Here is an 18089-nt window from a genome sequence, read left to right on the forward strand (position 1 = left end):
CTCCACTGCTGTCACAATGCTGTCCATGATGGTGAGTGGGGGAAGAGCAGGGGGGTTTCTCCTGAAGTCCACGATCATCTCCACTGTCTTGAGCATGTTCAGCTCCAGGTTGTTAAGACTGCACCAGACAGCCAGCCGTTCAACCTCCAGTCTGTAAGCAGACTCGTCACCGTCCTGGATGAGGACGATCAGTGTGGTGTCGTCTGCAAACCTCAGGAGCTTGACAGAGGGGTCATTAGAGGTGCAGTCTTTTGTGTACAGAGAGAAAAGCAGTGGGGAGAGGACACAACCCTGAGGAGTGCCAGTGCTGATGGTGCGGGTGCTGGATTTTAGTTTTCCCAGTCGTACTAGCTGCTGCCTGTCTGTCAGAAAGCTGGTGATCCACTGACAGACAGAGGAGGGCATGGAGAGCTGGGTTAATTTGGGCTGTAGGAGTGATGGGATGATGGTGTTAAAAGCAGAGCTGAAGTCCACAAACAGGATCCTCGCATATGTCCCTGTCTGTCCAGATGCTGCAGAACATAATGCAGTCCCATATTGACTGCATCATTCACAGACCTGTTTGCTCTGTAGGCAAACAGCAGAGGGTCCAGTAATGGTCCAGTGATGTCCTTCAGATAAGCCAGAACCAGTCTTTCAAAGGATTTCATGACCACATAAATTAGAGCCAGTCATTTAGTCCGGCAATTTTGGATTTATTTGGGACGGGGATGATGGTGCAGCTTTTGAAGCATGAGGGGACTTCACACAGCTCCAGTGATCTGTTGAAGATCCGTGTGAAGATGGGGGCCAGCTGGTCAGCACAGGTTTTCAGACAGACTGTTGAAACACTGTCTGGGCCTGGTGCCTTTCTTCTTTTGTTCTTCCTGAAGACCTGGCACAGATCATCTTCAATGAACTGAATTTTAAGTGTGTTGGAGTCAGGGGTTACAGGAGGTGAGAATTTTCAAGGTGAGCTTTTTTCTTTCAAGGTGAGCTTTTTCAAACCTACAGTGGAACATGTTCAGGTCGTCTGCCAGTTGTTGATTCACCACAGTGCGGGGGTATGGTGTTGATTCTACAGATTTTTCTACAGATATTTATAAAAAAAATCACCACATTAGAACATACTTCAATAACATTACATATTCTACAAATTAATAAATAGGCACAAGCAACTGAAAGCCATGCTACTTGTTTATCTTATTGAAAACCCCCTTCATGCCTGGTAGCCCATTCATGCTGTTATATTCCAGCTTCATTTCTTTTAAACAAATTAATCAATTAATTTTCTACTTGCCGTACTGCTATTTTCGTAATTATTTTTTACAAATAATTTCCCTATAATATAGGCTTGAAGGAATAACTCCAGGAATTATCACTAGTACTTACCAGCTGGCAAAGATGGTTGACCAGGTTTTTCTTTGAAGCTGGTACAGTTACTGTTCAGACTATACCTGATTTTTCAGTAGGATAATAAGGTAGAACCAAGGGTGCCATAAGAAGAAGGGGCGGGTGACTGATTCATGGTTCTAATCAAAGACATAGCTTTGAAACAAGGCATGTAAACAAAGTCATAGCTTTGAAACAAGGCAATCCTGAAGTGTTCACTGTGTCTTATCCAACACCCAACACCCCCTAAGTCAGAGAAATGCTCCATCTTGTTATTGACTTGGGTGAGTTTGTATAAAATGGGCAAAAATAAAGAGGACTTATTAATCAGGAAGTTTAAAGAGAAAGCAGTAGCAGACGTATTTCTTTTTACAGCTTATTCTAGCACCATAATAGAGTAGTTCCATTTGAGTCATACTGTATGTAGCAGACCAAATTGTATGTACATAAAGAGCCCACTAAGGCTACTGCAATTTTATATGCACGTTACAGAAGTCTGGACATCTGCAGAGACCCACACAATACATCTGGCATACTTTGTCCTGTGTGTTAGTATTACCCAGCAACAAGCCTGAAAAAGAGACATTTCAGTTTAATTCTATTCATATAGACATGTAGACACAGCAGCTGCACTGGAGGCTGCTGCAGCATCAGGGAGCTCATCCATTTTTAATGGAAAAAATTAGCACCATCTCAACCAAGCAAACAAGCCCATTTATACTACCAGGCTAAAAAGACAGATTACAGAGCAAAAAAGCTTTACATATACAGCTTGTTTCCTCTATAGCAAGTCTACTTGTCAGCAAAAAACAAGTGATTTAAGTGATGGAGGTAAATGGAGTGAAGATTTGTGCAATTGCAAATTTTACATTTGCAAATAATTTTGCTAACTATACTAATCTGGTATATACTGTGTAAAGACATTACATATAATCCCAATTAAATCCATTTCAGTTCCAGATTGTAGGATGTGAATACAATATGGCTTGTTGCTTTATCCACATACAATTTTGATATCCAGTAACAGGCAGACATATTATAGATAGAGACCTATTGTGAAACATCACAAATTTTAGGAAAAAAAAGCATATCTGAGTCTGCCAGAAGTCTGTATGTATAAGAGTCTGTATTCACAGGAGAATACTTTAAAAACTGAGGACAGTAGAGCAATGCACCAATTGATCTTGCTTTGCATTTTTTGGCCATAGAACCAGACTTAACAACCAGTAAGTGCAGAATTGCAAAGAGCCCAACAATTCCAGATCGAGACTGAGACTTCAAGTTATTCATCAGAGCTCTTTATTTTCTGAAGTAATTTGTTAGGCTTTCTAAAAGAAAATTAATTAAATTTTAAAAACTATCATTTCATCTGTCTTGATTGTTTTAAATACAAATAATTGCTGTACAGTTACTATACAAAAATGGTGTATTTATCACTGTTGATTCTGCTGGATTTGTTTGGGAAAAAAACAGGACACTATGTAAATCAGGATTGTGAAATAAAGAACAGCAAACATGTTAAATCTATTTGACACTGATTTAATCCAAACCTGTGACATGATTAAGCAACAGTATTACACATCCAGAATCATAAAATGTCATTCATATTAATTTGTCACAAGAGATAAAAAATAAAAAATAAACAATGCAAACCTACAGCAGATATTAAGATTTTCTTTTTATGAAAATGCAGTTTTCAAATGTTTAGTCAACATACGGATATGTGAATAATGTCTAACATCTCAGAAATATGGTAAGCAAATCAGAACTGGAAAGCTTTTTTAACCCCATGTATCAATGATGTTGAGTCCTTTCTCACTCTCGCTCTCTCTCAGAATTGTTTGACCTGTTTGCACCTTTTCCCTTCAGCTTTTCTGCTTGACTCATCCTTTGTAGCCTAAAAACATAATTTAAAAACTGGATTACTTTTCAAGGGCATGGGTTTCATTAAATTCTTCGAATAATGCAGTCAAGGAGAATGAGAAAAATGTTTACACGTCTGTTACAGGTTATATCATTCAGAATTTTATGCAAGAATGAACAGTGTGTTCAGTGTGAATGTGTATTTGAGGGATTGTCATGGCTTTTCATCATTTACAGGTATCTACAATCTTGTAAGCTCACATAGTGCTGCATTTCATTTCCTCTGTTCATGTGTGGGTGGAGTCGGAGCCAAAATATCCTGATCCCATTAATCTATGCCTGAGGTTATGGGACAATCAAACAGCAAATGCTGCCCATAATGAAAGCCTCTAGCCGCAGCTTTTTCTTACAAAACCACATAGACATCAGCAAGCAAGCAGCACTTGAAAGTGGAGAATTTGATAAATGCAAGCAAGCGGAAAGGAAGTGGAGAATTTGATAAATGAGAATTTATCAAATGAGAATGAGAATTTGATAAATGATCTATATATTGCCCCATGATATCATGCATTATGTAGCTTGACCTATGGATTACAGTTTATCTTCCAGTAAGCATTTAAATATAAGAAAGTGAACATTTCAGCATTTCTGAAATTTCTAAAGAACAAAGTCATGGCTTACACTTATATATAATAACTATACAGCATAATAAATAAAGAGTAGAAATAATACTAACTAACAATTTGCAATTTATACGCCATGGATTCTTACTGAGTATCTACCTATGCATCTATGTTAGGGGGCATGTTGTTTTAATGACATTTAATACCATCTGTCACCACACTGGCAGGAATATCTGACAGTTTGGCCTTGTGGGGCATTCAGATGATCCCCATGTGGAGAGACCTTTTTACAAAAGCTGCAACTTGTATTTAAAAAGCTAAAAGAGCCTTAATATCCTAATTTTCTTTTGGATACTGAATTTTAGGTCAGCGTTAGATTTATGTGAGGGCGTAGCTGCATTAGCTGAAAGTGTGTGTGTATGTGTGTGTGTATGTGTGTGTGTGTATGTGTGTGTGATTATTAGCAATATCTATCTATATATATATATATATATATATATATATATATATACACATACATTCATTCATTCATTTTCTACCGCTTATCCGAACTACCTCGGGTCACGGGGAGCCTGTGCAATCACACACTAGGGACAATTTTCCAGAGATGCCAATCAACCTACCATGCATGTCTTTGGACTGGGGAGGAAACCGGAGTACCCGGAGGAAACCCCCGAGGCACGGGGAGAACATGCAAACTCCACACACACAAGGTGGAGGCGGGAATCGAACCCCGACCCTGGAGGTGTGAGGCGAACGTGCTAACCACTAAGCCACCGTGCCCTACATACATACATACATACATACATACATACATACATACATACATACATACATACATACATATATATATATATATATATCTCTGTCTCCACATCCATAGTGGTTCAACTAAGAGGAACATCTCAAGCTCTGGTTAAAATCTTGTTATTTTCTAGATAATTGGTTCGGGATATACAGTATGTTACAATTTGTCTGTTAATATGGATGACGTTCCTACTCTTTTTAATCTTACAGCATTTTACCTTTTCATTCTATGTGCCTGAGGACAAGACTTTAATGAGTTTATATTAGTACAGCAGTATAATTCCTATACTTCCTATTACTATATGCAGTACAACATGTAGCTTTTTATTACATTGCAGCTAAGAATTTCAAAAATATTAATGATAAAGTCCAAGTCATCTAAGTAACATTAAATTATTAGGCAGTTGCATAGATGCCACATCATTAGATATGGATTTATCATATTATATAATTTATATATAATATGTTCAGAACATTAATCCAACACTGCCACTGTGTGGACAACACATATTTCCCTCATTGGCCACATGTACATTAACTGTGAGAGATGCATTGTCATTTCTAATACAACTCAAAAATGACACTTTTTTACCTGTATAACCTCTTGTTTGAGTCCTCTGATAAGCCCATGAGACTGAGGCCATCCTAGAAAAAGAGGGTGTCTTTTCTCTAAGTAGGAAAGAAGAAGAATTAGTAGAGCATAACTAAAACAACCTAAACAATGCAATTAGTCTTTCAAGCATTGCTTGGATTTGTGTAACAAAGTATAACCTTTCGTGACAGCAGGCACCTGCTCGATAGCAGGCAGCAATCCAGTGGAGGCTCTTCTTGTCTCCAGAGCCTGCTTCCACCAGCTGCCCAGTTTATAGTCACCCACTCGATCTGATGTGGTCCTAAAACACACTACCTCTTTAATTCCTACATTTCTGCCCTCACTGGTTGCTTTGTCTCTGGTCTTCTCAATGGGGTTCAGTGGTAATAGTGAAGTTCCAAGAGAACTCTGGGGCTGATGAGGACGAGAGCCAGGCCATACTGGTTTAAAATCCATTAACAGATTGGAACTCCTGACAGACTCTAAAACTGATGGTTGTTTGTGATTTCCAGCCTTTAATATAAGGGCCTGATCATGGATCTGCTCCAGAAGCTCCTGCATAGTCTCAGCACGGGCACATGAAGTGAGGATCTCCGGCTGGTCTGTGACATTCTGGGGATCATAACAGAAGGACCCAAGGCTCTTCTTAACTGGAGGGTAAGGCTCCAGTGCTCTCTGAACATAGAAAGGGCAAAGACTACAAATCAAACCTCAACCACTCAAAGAAGGATAAGTTGTGCAGTTGTTATAAGTGCTGCAGTCCATACAATTGAACACATTATGCCATTAATTAAATTAAGTAACTGACTGGCAAACAGAAAAAACAGCACTAAGGAATGACTGTTTGAATTTGTAAAGTTATTAAGCTGTAAACAAAAAGCAGATATATCACTCACTTTTAAAGGCTTCAGGTCCAAAAAGCTGCTTGATCCAGAAGCTTCATCACAAAAGGAGTCTTGGATATAAACACTCTCAGAAGATAAAACACGGAACTGTTCTCTCTCATATCCTGCTCTAATGCTCTCTGAATGTGGCTCTGTGACCTTATCATCAATCACTTCGTCTATAAAAACAAGGTGAGATTATGACATACACCCAGCAAGCAATTTAACACTTACATTGGACATATTATTAAAAAAGCAAATATAAATGCTCACTTAAAATAAGGAATAAAAAAATTATCAGCACCCACAGTGAACACAGGAGCACTATATGGCACTTTTTGATTGTCTTTATTGCTGTAGATGTTATATGGAAAGGCAAAACATACAAGAGATCCAATCTGTATTTTATAATACAGTATATACAAACTATTTATTAAACCCTTTTTTTGTTAAATTGGAATTCAGTGCATTTAAATCTTAATTGATAGTCATTCAAACCAATTAGTAGAATTACCTTTTTAAAAAACAATGTGTGAGAAGAAACATACCACACACTACTATAAATCTGCCTATTAATTCAATTAGGTGGCAGAGGTTGGATGCATAAAGACATGCAGACACAGGTCAAAAGCTTTAGTTAATGGTATATCAAACATAAGAATAGGAAAACGGCAACCTGGATTGTTGGTGACAGACTAACTTTATTGTTGTGTGTGCGTTTTTCACACACAACCATATCTAGAGTTTAAACACAATCTGTAATTTATTTTGGTGACAAAAACAGATTCAAACTTATTATGAGAGGTCAGAGGTGAATGGGCAGACTGGTGCAAGCTGACAGAAAGGCTATGGTAACAAAACCACTCTTCACAATCATGGTGAGCAGAATAGCATCTCAGAATGCACAAAATACCAAATGTTGAGGCAGATGGTCTACAACAGCGGAACATCACAAATGGTTCCACTCCTGTCTGCCAAAAACAGGAATCTAAGGTTACAATGGGTACAGGCTCATCGATATTGGATAATAGGTTTAATGTGTGTAATCTCTACAGGGATTTGCTCGTCTCTAGAGGTTCAACAGGAAACTTCACATCTAGTGCCACCAAACCATGCCAAAATCACAGACATTACTTTTTTTCCTAGTTCTATGTGTTGATGCAAATTTTAAATAAAGCTTCTCTCCTGTATCTGCATGTTTTATGCACTGTGTTGCTAATACACAATTGGCTGATAGAATAATTGCATATATGACAATAATATGCATATAAGACAATAATTCTATTTAGATTTAGAGTTTAAAGGGTTAAATGTCTAAACTTCTATACTGATATCTCATCTACCACTGCTATGCTGATGATACACAACTTATCTTCTCTTTCCCACCCGCAGATGCCACAGCTTCTGACCGGATCTCTGCATGTCTGGCAGAAATTTCATCATGGATGACTGCTCATCAGTTAAAGCTTAATCCTAGCAAAACTGAGCTGCTCTTCATCCCAGGTGATTCATCCCCAGGTCATGATCTTGCTATATCCTTGCACAACGATCTGATCTCCCCTTCAGCCACAGCTCGCAACCTTGGGGTAACCATGGACAATCAACTGTCCTTTTCCTCTCATGTTGCTAATGTGACTCGCTCATGTCGGTTTCTTCTCTACAACATTAGAAGGATTCGACCATTTCTGTCCACACAGGCTGCTCAGGTACTTGTTCAGTCTCTTGTCATTTCTAGACTGGATTACTGCAATGCACTGCTGGCAGGTCTACCTATGAACGCAATCCGTCCTCTGCAAATGATCCAAAATGCAGCTGCCCGGCTTGTTTTCAACCTGCCAAAGTTCTCTCATACCACCCCGCTGCTGCGATCCCTCCACTGGCTTCCGGTAGCTGCACGCATCAGATTCAAAACACTGATGCTGGCCTACAAAGCCAAAAATGGACCAGCTCCCTCTTACCTCAAAGCCCTCATCACTCCTCGCACTGCACCCCGCACCCTCCGATCTACCAGCACTGCTCGACTGGTTCCACCATCTCTCAGGGTAAGAGGCAAGTATACTACAAGACTCTTCTCTGTACTGGCACCAAGGTGGTGGAACGAACTTCCCCTAGAGGTCCGGACAGCTGAGTCACTGGCTATTTTCAAGCGGCGGTTGAAGACCTACTTATTCAGGAAACACTTCAACTAGCACTTCTTTCATTATCTTTTGCATTTAAAAAAAAAAAAAAAAAAAAAAAAAAAAACACACCTTTGACACTTTCATTGTAACTTTGAACAAATGTTTTAAACTCATGGTATCTTAAGTATGTAACTTAGTGATCCAGCATTAATGTATTCAATGTATCAAAATTCAGCAACCATTTAATGATCCTATCAAGAGGCCTTTAACAACATTAAAATACCAATCTTCTATTTATGTGACTTCGACCATGTGACTCTCAGTTGGATCTACAAGATATTCTGGTAATGCACAGGTCAAAACATCGTCAACACCAAGGAAATTAGAAACATTAGACACAGAAACAATGAATGATATATTTAATGAAAACAAGAAATCAAACCTCAAACCCAGCTAGACTCACTCTCAGAGCTGACCAGCTCATCTACACTTTCTTTGCACAAGCTTTTGATGAGCGTTGCCTTTGAGCTGCACCCTGCAGTGAGGGTGAAAGGAGAACAGTACTGGGTAACATCTTTAGATGGCATGTGATTGCCACACAGCGGATGCTGGAGAGGGGGAAGAAATGAAGGGGAGGAGGAAGCAATGAAGGAGCATGAAGACTCCATGCTGTCTGCAGATGTTGAGCCAGGAGAGACATCTGCTGGAGACACATAAACCTCCTGAAAAGAAATAAAGAATTAAAAAATCCTCATAATATTTTAGTTATATTATTTCCTCATAATATCATAGTATTTCTAATAGAACACTAATATACAGAATTTTGCCATAGTTGCTATATACAATGTGTTACTCTGAAATATTGCTTAGTATAGTATTGTGTTATACTGTATACTGTATATAGGCATAGTGTACCATTCCATCATTCTGTAACAACTTCATTTGTTCCTTCTGGAGCTCTACAGGACTAGGAGGAAAGGCTAAATGACAAAATGTCTCAGGTGACTGAGAAGTATTCCTGTTATCTTCATTGTTCTCTATGTATGTTGGCCACACCACCATCAGCCTAAATGTGCAGAATCAACATAAATATTAATAAGTTATTCTTGCAATATTGTTTTACCATCATAACTATTTATACATAATTATCTTCTATAGTACCTTGTGTGTTGTTTTGATGAGTTAAGGTCTGTCACAGATTCTCTAAATAATTTGAGAAAATCTCCAGGAGTTAGAGAGCCATTGAACAGACATTGGTAGAGCAGTGCAGAAAATGGATGAGGAATATGTCCTGAAAATATTAGAAAATATAACTTGCAAAATGTACATGAACATATTTACTTTACTAAGTAATCCACGGGCAAAAGATTTCTTGAGTATTAAAGTTGTCCTTATAATAAGGAAGTCTCTATATTTTAATAAAATTGGTTTTTCTCACCTTTTCCAACAAACTTATTTCTTGCAACTGTATCACCTGTATCAACTGTATTTCCTTGGTTTATTTTTTCAGGTTTAGTAGAATATGGTCTCTCTGATAATTTGAGATGTGGAATATTCTGCAGTAAAAAAAAATAGTTAAAATGTCATGCATTTATAACACTCGTGTTAATTAGATTTATGGACACTTTTCTGTCTAAAACAGTGTTACTCATTGCGCGGCTCGCCAAGCTTTAATATGCGGCTCGCATGGCAGTAAATAATACGATGATATGATCATGTGGTTAAAATGTATTTTTCATTTAAATAACATTAAAAACAATCAGGGAAGCATAGAAAAACGAATGTGCTCTATTACAAATAATAATATATATTTATATATTATTTGACTCGTCACTGACTCACTGCGTTCTGCCAGAAGCTAGTTTGTGTTTCATGCTAGTTAACAACTTGTGTTTACTGTACACACGGACTAAAAAATGGATCGATTTCTTATCAAACAATCCCGCGCACAAAATGAACAGCAACAAAGCAATGTGACAGTGACAAAAGAGGTAACTGATGGGGAGCATGCATCATCCGCAACTCGAGTAATTATTGTATTGCAATATTGTACATTGTATTTAAGCAGATAAGCTATTTAAGACTGAATAACTTGGCATACTTTCGGTGAAAGTGGCTCTCCTATTGACTTTGTCCTATCAGTGTGGCTCACATGAAAAAAATAGTGAAGACCACTGGTCTAATATTTTAAGCAATTTTCTGTCTTTTGGTACAGTGTCCTTTTTTTAGCCATGAGTGATCAGTGTAGAAAAACACAGGTTACTGTATGACATTACATACACTGGCCAGTATTTCCCCACAGAGACTGGGATTTTCACAGCCACATGTGAAATTGTGAAGTAGATATTCCTTTCCTGGTTGGCACCACCTGAGCAGAATCTGAGCTCCACCAACATGGCTGAAAGAATGCGATGTCCAAATGACACAGAAAGAGAAAACTTGACCAAATCTTAAAATTACACATTATTATATATTTTCTGAAATATAATAAGGTTTCCACACTATAAGGTTTAAATCCTACTTTTAATGACACCTAATGACACCACTTCTATGGCAGTCAGTAAGATTCATTTTCATATACTTGTTCTGTAAGAGCACATCCACATACAGTCTGGCATTCTGAGCATTCTCTATAGCAGGGTTAGTGTAGTAGAGGTATTTCAGTGCTGCTTCCCTCTGCCCCTGTCTCAGCAAGGTCCTCAAGACAGCATAACTGTGACATGATAACATTCCTGAACTGGTCTTGGGGCTCAAAAGATTTCCAAGAGAATTCTGTAGAGAAAAATGAATTGTGCTCCAGAACACTACTTGTAACAGGATCCTGTCTATCCCAGACAGACTACAAATTATAGTTTCAGTATTTTATGAGCTTGATGGTAGAAGATGTCATACTGATACAAAGCCATGGTCTAGGAGCCAAAACTCATAGATTTGTTGGAAGAAGCTGGATGGTATGCTAAAGGTATGGCAGAAAGACGTAAGGAGATCACCTTTACCCTGCATGTTAGACACGTCCAAAACAAAATACATTATCTAGAGATAAAGCGTCAAAGATAATGCCAAAATAATGTGTTCCATAAGTTACAGAAGAGAACCCAAGACAAACCATAACCATCTTTTTAAATCATTCTTCTTCAGCAACTGCTTTATCAGTTTCTTTAGTGGAGCTGGAGAAAAAGGATACAATGGCTAGGGCAGATGTGGTGTCCATATAAGAGGCCAGTACTAGCTTTAGAAGAGATTGTAGTGAAGGTGGTGGGTATGTCTGGTAGGTGCAGTCTTCTGAAACCAATAGTGGCCCATATTGTTTGTGCATATGAGCCACCATACCATGTATAATAGAGTTCCCTCTATATTTATCCTCAGTATCACATCTAAGAAGAGAAACCATAGAGAGATTTTTTTTTATCCATGATGAAACTGTTAAGGCTTTTTTGCTGAATGGTCACAATTTCAAGTGTTATGTAATAGAGAAGGGGAAAATAGGAAGGGGTTAAGGAAACATACTGTGACAGTGTACTGGACAGTTTGTTATTGTAAATTACCGCAGGTCCAGACAAGTGGTTTTGTGCTGCTGGTTCAACCGCTGCCACATCTCAGAGATCTGCTTCAACTCACTGGCATCTAAAAAGAAAAACAATATGAAGAAATAAAAGACTGATGTCTTCTCCTTTAGATTTAGATTTTATTGTGTATCTTCTTATGTCATAAATATCTTATTTTCTTATAAAGACCTATGCTTTAGTGATAAGAAGGTCATGAGATAAAATTGCAGCACTGAGAAGCTAATGCTAGTCTCTTAACCACAATGTTCCTCTTAGTCACTAATGAAACAAAAGTGTCATCTAGAGCATCACCTGGGTACTGCGGCAGAAGTCCACTGAAGCTCCACCACTGTACGAGTCTTCCCAGCAGGATGTGTTGTCTGAGCATGTGCAGTCCCAGATTCCGACATCCACATTGTGTCATAGCTATGGCATTAATTTGACCCATCACACATTTGTGTCCTGAGACAAGACAAGAAATAGGGGAAGTGAAATTCACAATTATAAGTAAATACAGTCCTTTAGGTCCTTTGTACTTGTTCACATTTTCTAGATGTGAAATGCACTGTAAGCAGTTCTTAGATTTATTAGATTACTTGGTGTAAGATTTCAAAGACATGCTAAAATGAGCTGAATTGTAATGACCAGTATGTGCCTTACCCCAGCAAGCCAATGAGTGCAGGTTTTTAAGTTTCTGTATCAGTAGACATAAGTTAGTGAAGGATGTCTGATCTAGAAACATCCACAGGCCATGACACTGACCAAAGCCTGGGTCCAAAGAGACAAGTGACAACTCCATTACATTCTATACTGTATATCACTTAATTAAAGCTATCATAAGAGAAATCAAAGCATCATTTTATCTTCTGTAAGCTCTACTTACATAGATTTAGCAACTCTTTCTTGTTCAGGTCTATGGAACACTGAAGCCAATAGTTAAACATAGCAAGACTTTTGTCTGCATCCCGCCGACCTTCAAATGCATGGTAGTAAAGCCAGAGAATAAAATCACTATAGCATAGATTGTCTGATGTGCAGGCATGATTAATTAACAGGAATAGGCCTGTTCTTGCCTTCAGTGGTGACACTCCGGAGCCAGCGAGTGATTCCTCTCACATTGTTGCCAGTTAATGCTTTGTTCCAGAGGACTTCTGTATTGAGCATTTTCCTGAAAATGCAAAATGTGTCATTACATATGCTGAATTTTTGTTTAAATATTCCAGTCTTTTGACTATGATACTACCATCAGTTTTAATACCAGACAATTAATACAAATTATATTTTTAATTCAGTCAAATTGTCTTGGACCAATATTTACCAAAAAGAAATCACATGACTGCAGCATCATTTGACTAATGAACCATGGAGCAAATTTTACATTTTGTTAGTTTATTCCTATATATCACTTAAATAAAACTTATATCCATGGTTTTATCTCAGGGGTGTTAAGTCACTGACATATGTACATTCGAAGTGTTGAAAGAATCAGTACTCACCAGTGTGCCAATGTCTGTTCCAGCACAGAGATGAGAAATGTGTCTAAATCTGCTGACTGGGCCTCTGCATGCATTTTCTCCTACTCAATCCTATCTACGTCAGAATAATCCAATAATCTAGACCTGTACACAATTCTGTTGTGTGTATGAGGGGGTATTAAATGAAATATGCATGTAACATAAAGGAGCCTAATACATGAGAGAAATATTAAGATTAAGGTTTTGAAGCAACCCTCTAATATATCCATTCTTACAGAATAAAAAGAAAGTGCATGGTGAACGCATTTCAGGGGAATATTATATAATTGAATTATTAAAATTTTCTAAACATATTAAAGGTTATTTATACATGGGAAATAGAAATTACACCCCCTTTAAATTGTATGTTTTTATGTATAAGGGACTAAATAACAATTTTGTAATCCTTACCAACTTCTATATACAGTACAAACAAAAAGAAAAATAAATGACTTTTTTTTTTAAAAACAGTAACAAGCGTAAGTACACCATTCCTACTTCCACAACTGTTTAAAGAGAAATGAGCAGCCAGGTGTTAATGAAATGGTCATGAAAAAGCTCTATAAAATGAGAACTTTTGGGAGTTTGCTGTTCTAAAGCACTACGTGTGAGTCTGCATCATGTCATGAAGAAAGGACAAAAGCCATGACAACAGGAAAGCATCATCTCCAAACAAATTGAATTCCACTATTCTATAGGGAGAAGGATTGTTTACAAATGGTCTTCCCCAGAGTAGGCATGCCAGCAAATTTAGTCAAAGTTCAGAGTGTTTAATACTAAAAGATATAAAGAAAAATGCAAGAGCTTTTATGTTCAATACACCAAGATCAGAAAAAGACAAACAAGTACGGCTTTCATGGAAGGGTGACAAAGAGAAAATATAAGAATATAGCATAAAAAGGATAAAGCAGCACAACATGGGATTGCAATAACTGTATCTAAACAAACCACAAATGTTTAGGAACAATATCCTTTGATTCTTTGAATATCCATACCAACTGTCATGCATATTCTAGGGGTAATGATTTGGGCTTGTTTTTTAGCCATATACTGTAACCTTAGAAACTTGCAGTCATAGACATAATGATGAACGCCACTTCAGAATATTCATTAGACAAATGTAAGGCCATCTGTCCTGCAGCTTATGCTGGACCAAAATTTGGGTCATGAGACAGGACAGTGATATTAATTACACCAGCAAATCAGCATTTTAATTGCTAAAGAAACAAAAATATTAAGACGTCGTAGAGCCAATTTAAAGTCCCAATAGTCCCCTTAACCCCATCTAGCTGCTGTGGGAGGATTTTGAGAGCTGTGTATAACCGAAAGCCCTATGAACAAACAAAAATAAGATTGTGTACATTTCTCCAAAACAATATGAGAAACTGATAAACTCCTACATAAAACATTTACTTTAGGTTGTTACTATTGCTAAAGGTGGTTAAACTGAATTATAAGGTGCATAAGAGCCCTCATTTGTCCTTGTTCAAAAAAAGCTACTGTATTTTCAGATTTAAAAAAACATTAAAAAATGTCTTTATAAGCCTACATTTTCAATTCACTATTGTAAAAGAAATTAAAGAGTAATTAAATTCTTACTTTATAAAAATCATTGTGCTAAAATGAGCTGAGAAATAATTACATGCCCAATATTATAAACATCTATTTTATTAATAACTAAATTGTAAACAGTGCATTGTGAAACAAAGAACATTTCTTGTACTCTTACTAACAACACTCCCATCACATGCGTTACACTCATATACTGCAGTACATCAGTGAGATTTGTGTTGGTGACAGAAGGTTCTCTGCCAAATCCAACTGGGCTGATCAGTGATTACAGGAGATTATACAGCCTGGGCCTGTACGAATATCTCACAGACACATCAGTTGCTCTGACCAATCAACATGTAAATGTGCTTACAGTGAAACAAGGAATATCTTATGATGAGTAGAGAATCAACCTGTACCTAAAATGTAAAGTGTTATCAGAAATTAAGCAAGAGAAAAGCAGACATGTCTGGGTGAGTATTAAGGTGTTTACTACTACTGCTGATTCTATAAGGAATTTCATGCAGGTCTGCGTATCTGGCCAAATTCCGGGAGATGTCAGTGAAAGTGAGATCTGTTTGAGATGCTCAGCTGAAGCTTTGTAGATTTTTTTCAGAACTGTCATTGATTATAGTTTTTTAAGGTATAACAACACAACACATTTAGTGCAGAATTTGGTGGGGATGTGGTCACCTAGTCATTCAGGTGTTGGACTTCCAGGTCCACCAAGTTACCACTGTTGGTAACTCAGTTGTATTAAAATCAAATAAAATGTAATGTACAATGTAAATGTAATGCTGTCAGTACTTAGTAGGGCACAGTCAGTACTTAGTAGGGCACACTTTCTAAAGCAGAAAGATATTTAGTGTTTAAACTTACTGTGCTTTGTCCTAGTGATAAATGATTGCAAAATACATTAAAAAAAACTCAAATCTAAAAAAATTCTAATCTATCAAAGAAAAATGGCATGTGAACTAACTTGATATTTTCTCTTGCCTTTGCTTTTGTGTGAAAGCATGTGAGTGTCTTTCAGGTTACTTGAAGATCTAAGAACAGACCAGGCCTACATCTGTTTCCCAAACGAAGAGACACACATATGCATTCCCAAAATCACCATATAGACAGAATATTATTCATTAATTTCTCACCACTCAGCAGCTTCGAAAATTTTAAAATGCCGCTTTGATGGCAACTTATACATCTGCTTAATGTCCTCTGCAACATTTCCTGGTAACATTTTTTAGCAAGAAAAATTGATTTTTAACTTCCCCAATTGTTTCATCTTTGAACACCCTACAAAATATAATCCAGTCACTAACCTGAAGCCTAAGGAAGCTAACCTAAATGGCTGTTCTACGAGTAAGATTCACTAAAGCCCAGAGGGACAGGCTTGCCCAAGTGCTGTGGTTGCTGAATTGGATCTCGGTGGTGACGGGCCTCATCCTGTTCAGTCTGGGACTTTTCCTAAAAGTGGAGATCAACAAAAGAAGGGAGCTAATGGCTAACCAGGCAGTTCATTCTGTACCAGATATGCTAATTGCAGTGGGGCTAATAGCCTGTGTGATCAATTTTGTTGGAGGAAAGATCTGTTATGACTGCGTAGACACCAACAAGTTCTTGCGCTGGAAGCTTTTGATGCTCCCTTATATAATTTGCACATTCTTCTTCACCCTATGTGTGCTGGTCGGAGCACTAATGTGCTACACCATGCATGGGGAACTGAAGGAATCCCTAGCACTGGGCCTACAAGACGCTATACGCTTCTATAAAGATACAGACACACCAGGCCGTTGCTTCCTTAAAAGCACTGTTGACCTGCTGCAGATCCAGTTCCAATGTTGCGGTAATGCAGGCCACAGGGACTGGTTCCAGATTCAGTGGATTAGCACTCGCTACCTGGACATGTCCAAGCGGGAAGTGGTGGAGTAAGTAAGATATTATAAAGACTTGAAAGATATGCATGATTTACTTGATGTTGATTAGTTATGTGGCCTCCATTTTCTTTGCAGTCGTTTACGCAGCAACGTGGAAGGAAAGTACCTGGTTGATGGAGTACCTTTCAGTTGCTGTAACATCAACTCACCTCGACCATGCATTCAGTATCAGATCACCAACAACTCAGCCCACTTTAACTATGATTACCAGACAGATGAGCTCAACTTGTGGAGTAAAGGTTGTCACAAGGCTTTGGTGGAATACTTCACCTACATAATGCACTCAATCGGCCTGATTGTGCTTCTCATTTGGCTTTTTGAGGTTGGCATTTGTAATGTTAATTTTTCAGTTGTGTTTGAAATAACCATTTTACAATAGACATTTACTTCAAAAAGCAAGGAACGTGTGTCATGGCGTATCCTTGAACATTCAACCATATAATTATATATAAATATAATATACACTAAGCTATGAACATGTGAATACTCCATTTATACAGTATGAGACAGCTAGCATAGAAAGCTATAATACAATTAACATTCCTAGTATTCCTAGCCAGTTTATTTTCCACTATGAAACTAACCTACCTAAAGCAGCTTCTTTTTCCACATTCTCTCTCTATAACAGCTTTCTGTGCTGACTGGTGTCCGTTACTTGCAAACAGCCCTGGAGAACGTCCTGCTTCAAGAAGACCCAGAGTCTGAATCAGAAGGATGGCTGCTGGAGAACAGCTTTGCAGAGACTGCACGATCTAGCTTCAACATCATAAAAAACCTGGGCAAGGGGAATCAGATTGAGGCTGAAAATGGGGACCCCAATGTAAACAAGCCATCAACAGCACACTATGGTCCTGATAATGTACCTGCAAAGCAAATACCTGTGGTCAGTTAACATTATCCCAGTGCAGCTCTTTGCATTTATCACAAAACCAAACAGCTTTATTTAAGACTCACTTTCCAAATCGTATTTGAAACAGAATAAGTATAAAGCAACTCATCACCAGACTTGATGCTACATAAGGAATTTATTTACTCTGATCACACTTCAGTCTTACTGTCTGAGTGATTTTGAGAATGGCTCCACTTCCGTGATTTCTTCTATTTTGTAAATTTTAGATGCAGCTTTCATAGCCTCGAGCTATCCACAAGCGATGTAGATGCACGAGTCAGTGTGAATTCACAATGGTTGATTAATTAGAACAGCAGACTTAACTGTATTTTGATCTGAAATGTGTGCCTTCACCCCACTGGTGAACTAGGGATGCTGGTGAGAAACTACCTCCAA

At 37.9% G+C, this 18089-nt stretch overlaps 2 protein-coding genes across 2 annotated transcripts; one reads left to right on the plus strand and one right to left on the minus strand.

The window, feature by feature from the left end:
- Nucleotides 1-3178: 3178 nt before the first annotated feature.
- On the minus strand, nt 3179-12892 carry LOC132852279 (uncharacterized). Its single transcript, XM_060879379.1, has 16 exons — nt 12689-12892; nt 12466-12573; nt 12118-12267; nt 11806-11884; nt 11445-11634; nt 11153-11293; nt 10842-11032; nt 10541-10658; nt 9699-9816; nt 9422-9551; nt 9176-9326; nt 8724-8982; nt 6153-6319; nt 5436-5931; nt 5257-5333; nt 3179-3268 (listed from the first exon to the last, which is right to left on the minus strand). The coding sequence occupies exons 1-16, from the start codon at nt 12747-12749 to the stop codon at nt 3203-3205; spliced, it is 2502 nt and encodes an 833-aa protein (XP_060735362.1). The 5' UTR covers nt 12750-12892; the 3' UTR covers nt 3179-3202.
- A 3211-nt stretch (nt 12893-16103) lies between these two features.
- Nucleotides 16104-17696, plus strand: prph2la (peripherin 2-like a). The gene is made up of 3 exons (XM_060879715.1): nt 16104-16795; nt 16880-17126; nt 17433-17696. Exons 1-3 carry the CDS (start codon nt 16215-16217, stop codon nt 17694-17696), a joined length of 1092 nt encoding a protein of 363 aa, XP_060735698.1. The 5' UTR covers nt 16104-16214.
- Nucleotides 17697-18089: the final 393 nt, after the last annotated feature.

This window comes from Tachysurus vachellii, chromosome 10, assembly GCF_030014155.1.
Source record: "Tachysurus vachellii isolate PV-2020 chromosome 10, HZAU_Pvac_v1, whole genome shotgun sequence".
NCBI lineage: Eukaryota > Metazoa > Chordata > Actinopteri > Siluriformes > Bagridae > Tachysurus > Tachysurus vachellii.

Coding starts and splice junctions, on each gene's coding strand:
- LOC132852279 (XM_060879379.1), bottom strand. CDS start 12,749: ATGTTTAACTATTGGCTTCAGTGTTCCATAGACCTGAACAAGAAAGAG. Junction 8,983..9,175: donor TGTTACAGAATGATGGAATG/GTACACTATGCC, acceptor ATTTCTTTTCAG/GAGGTTTATGTGTCTCCAGC. Junction 6,320..8,723: donor TGAGCTGGTCAGCTCTGAGA/GTGAGTCTAGCT, acceptor TTGTTTTTATAG/ACGAAGTGATTGATGATAAG.
- prph2la (XM_060879715.1), top strand. CDS start 16,215: ATGGCTGTTCTACGAGTAAGATTCACTAAAGCCCAGAGGGACAGGCTT. Junction 16,796..16,879: donor TCCAAGCGGGAAGTGGTGGA/GTAAGTAAGATA, acceptor TTTTCTTTGCAG/TCGTTTACGCAGCAACGTGG. Junction 17,127..17,432: donor TTCTCATTTGGCTTTTTGAG/GTTGGCATTTGT, acceptor TCTCTATAACAG/CTTTCTGTGCTGACTGGTGT.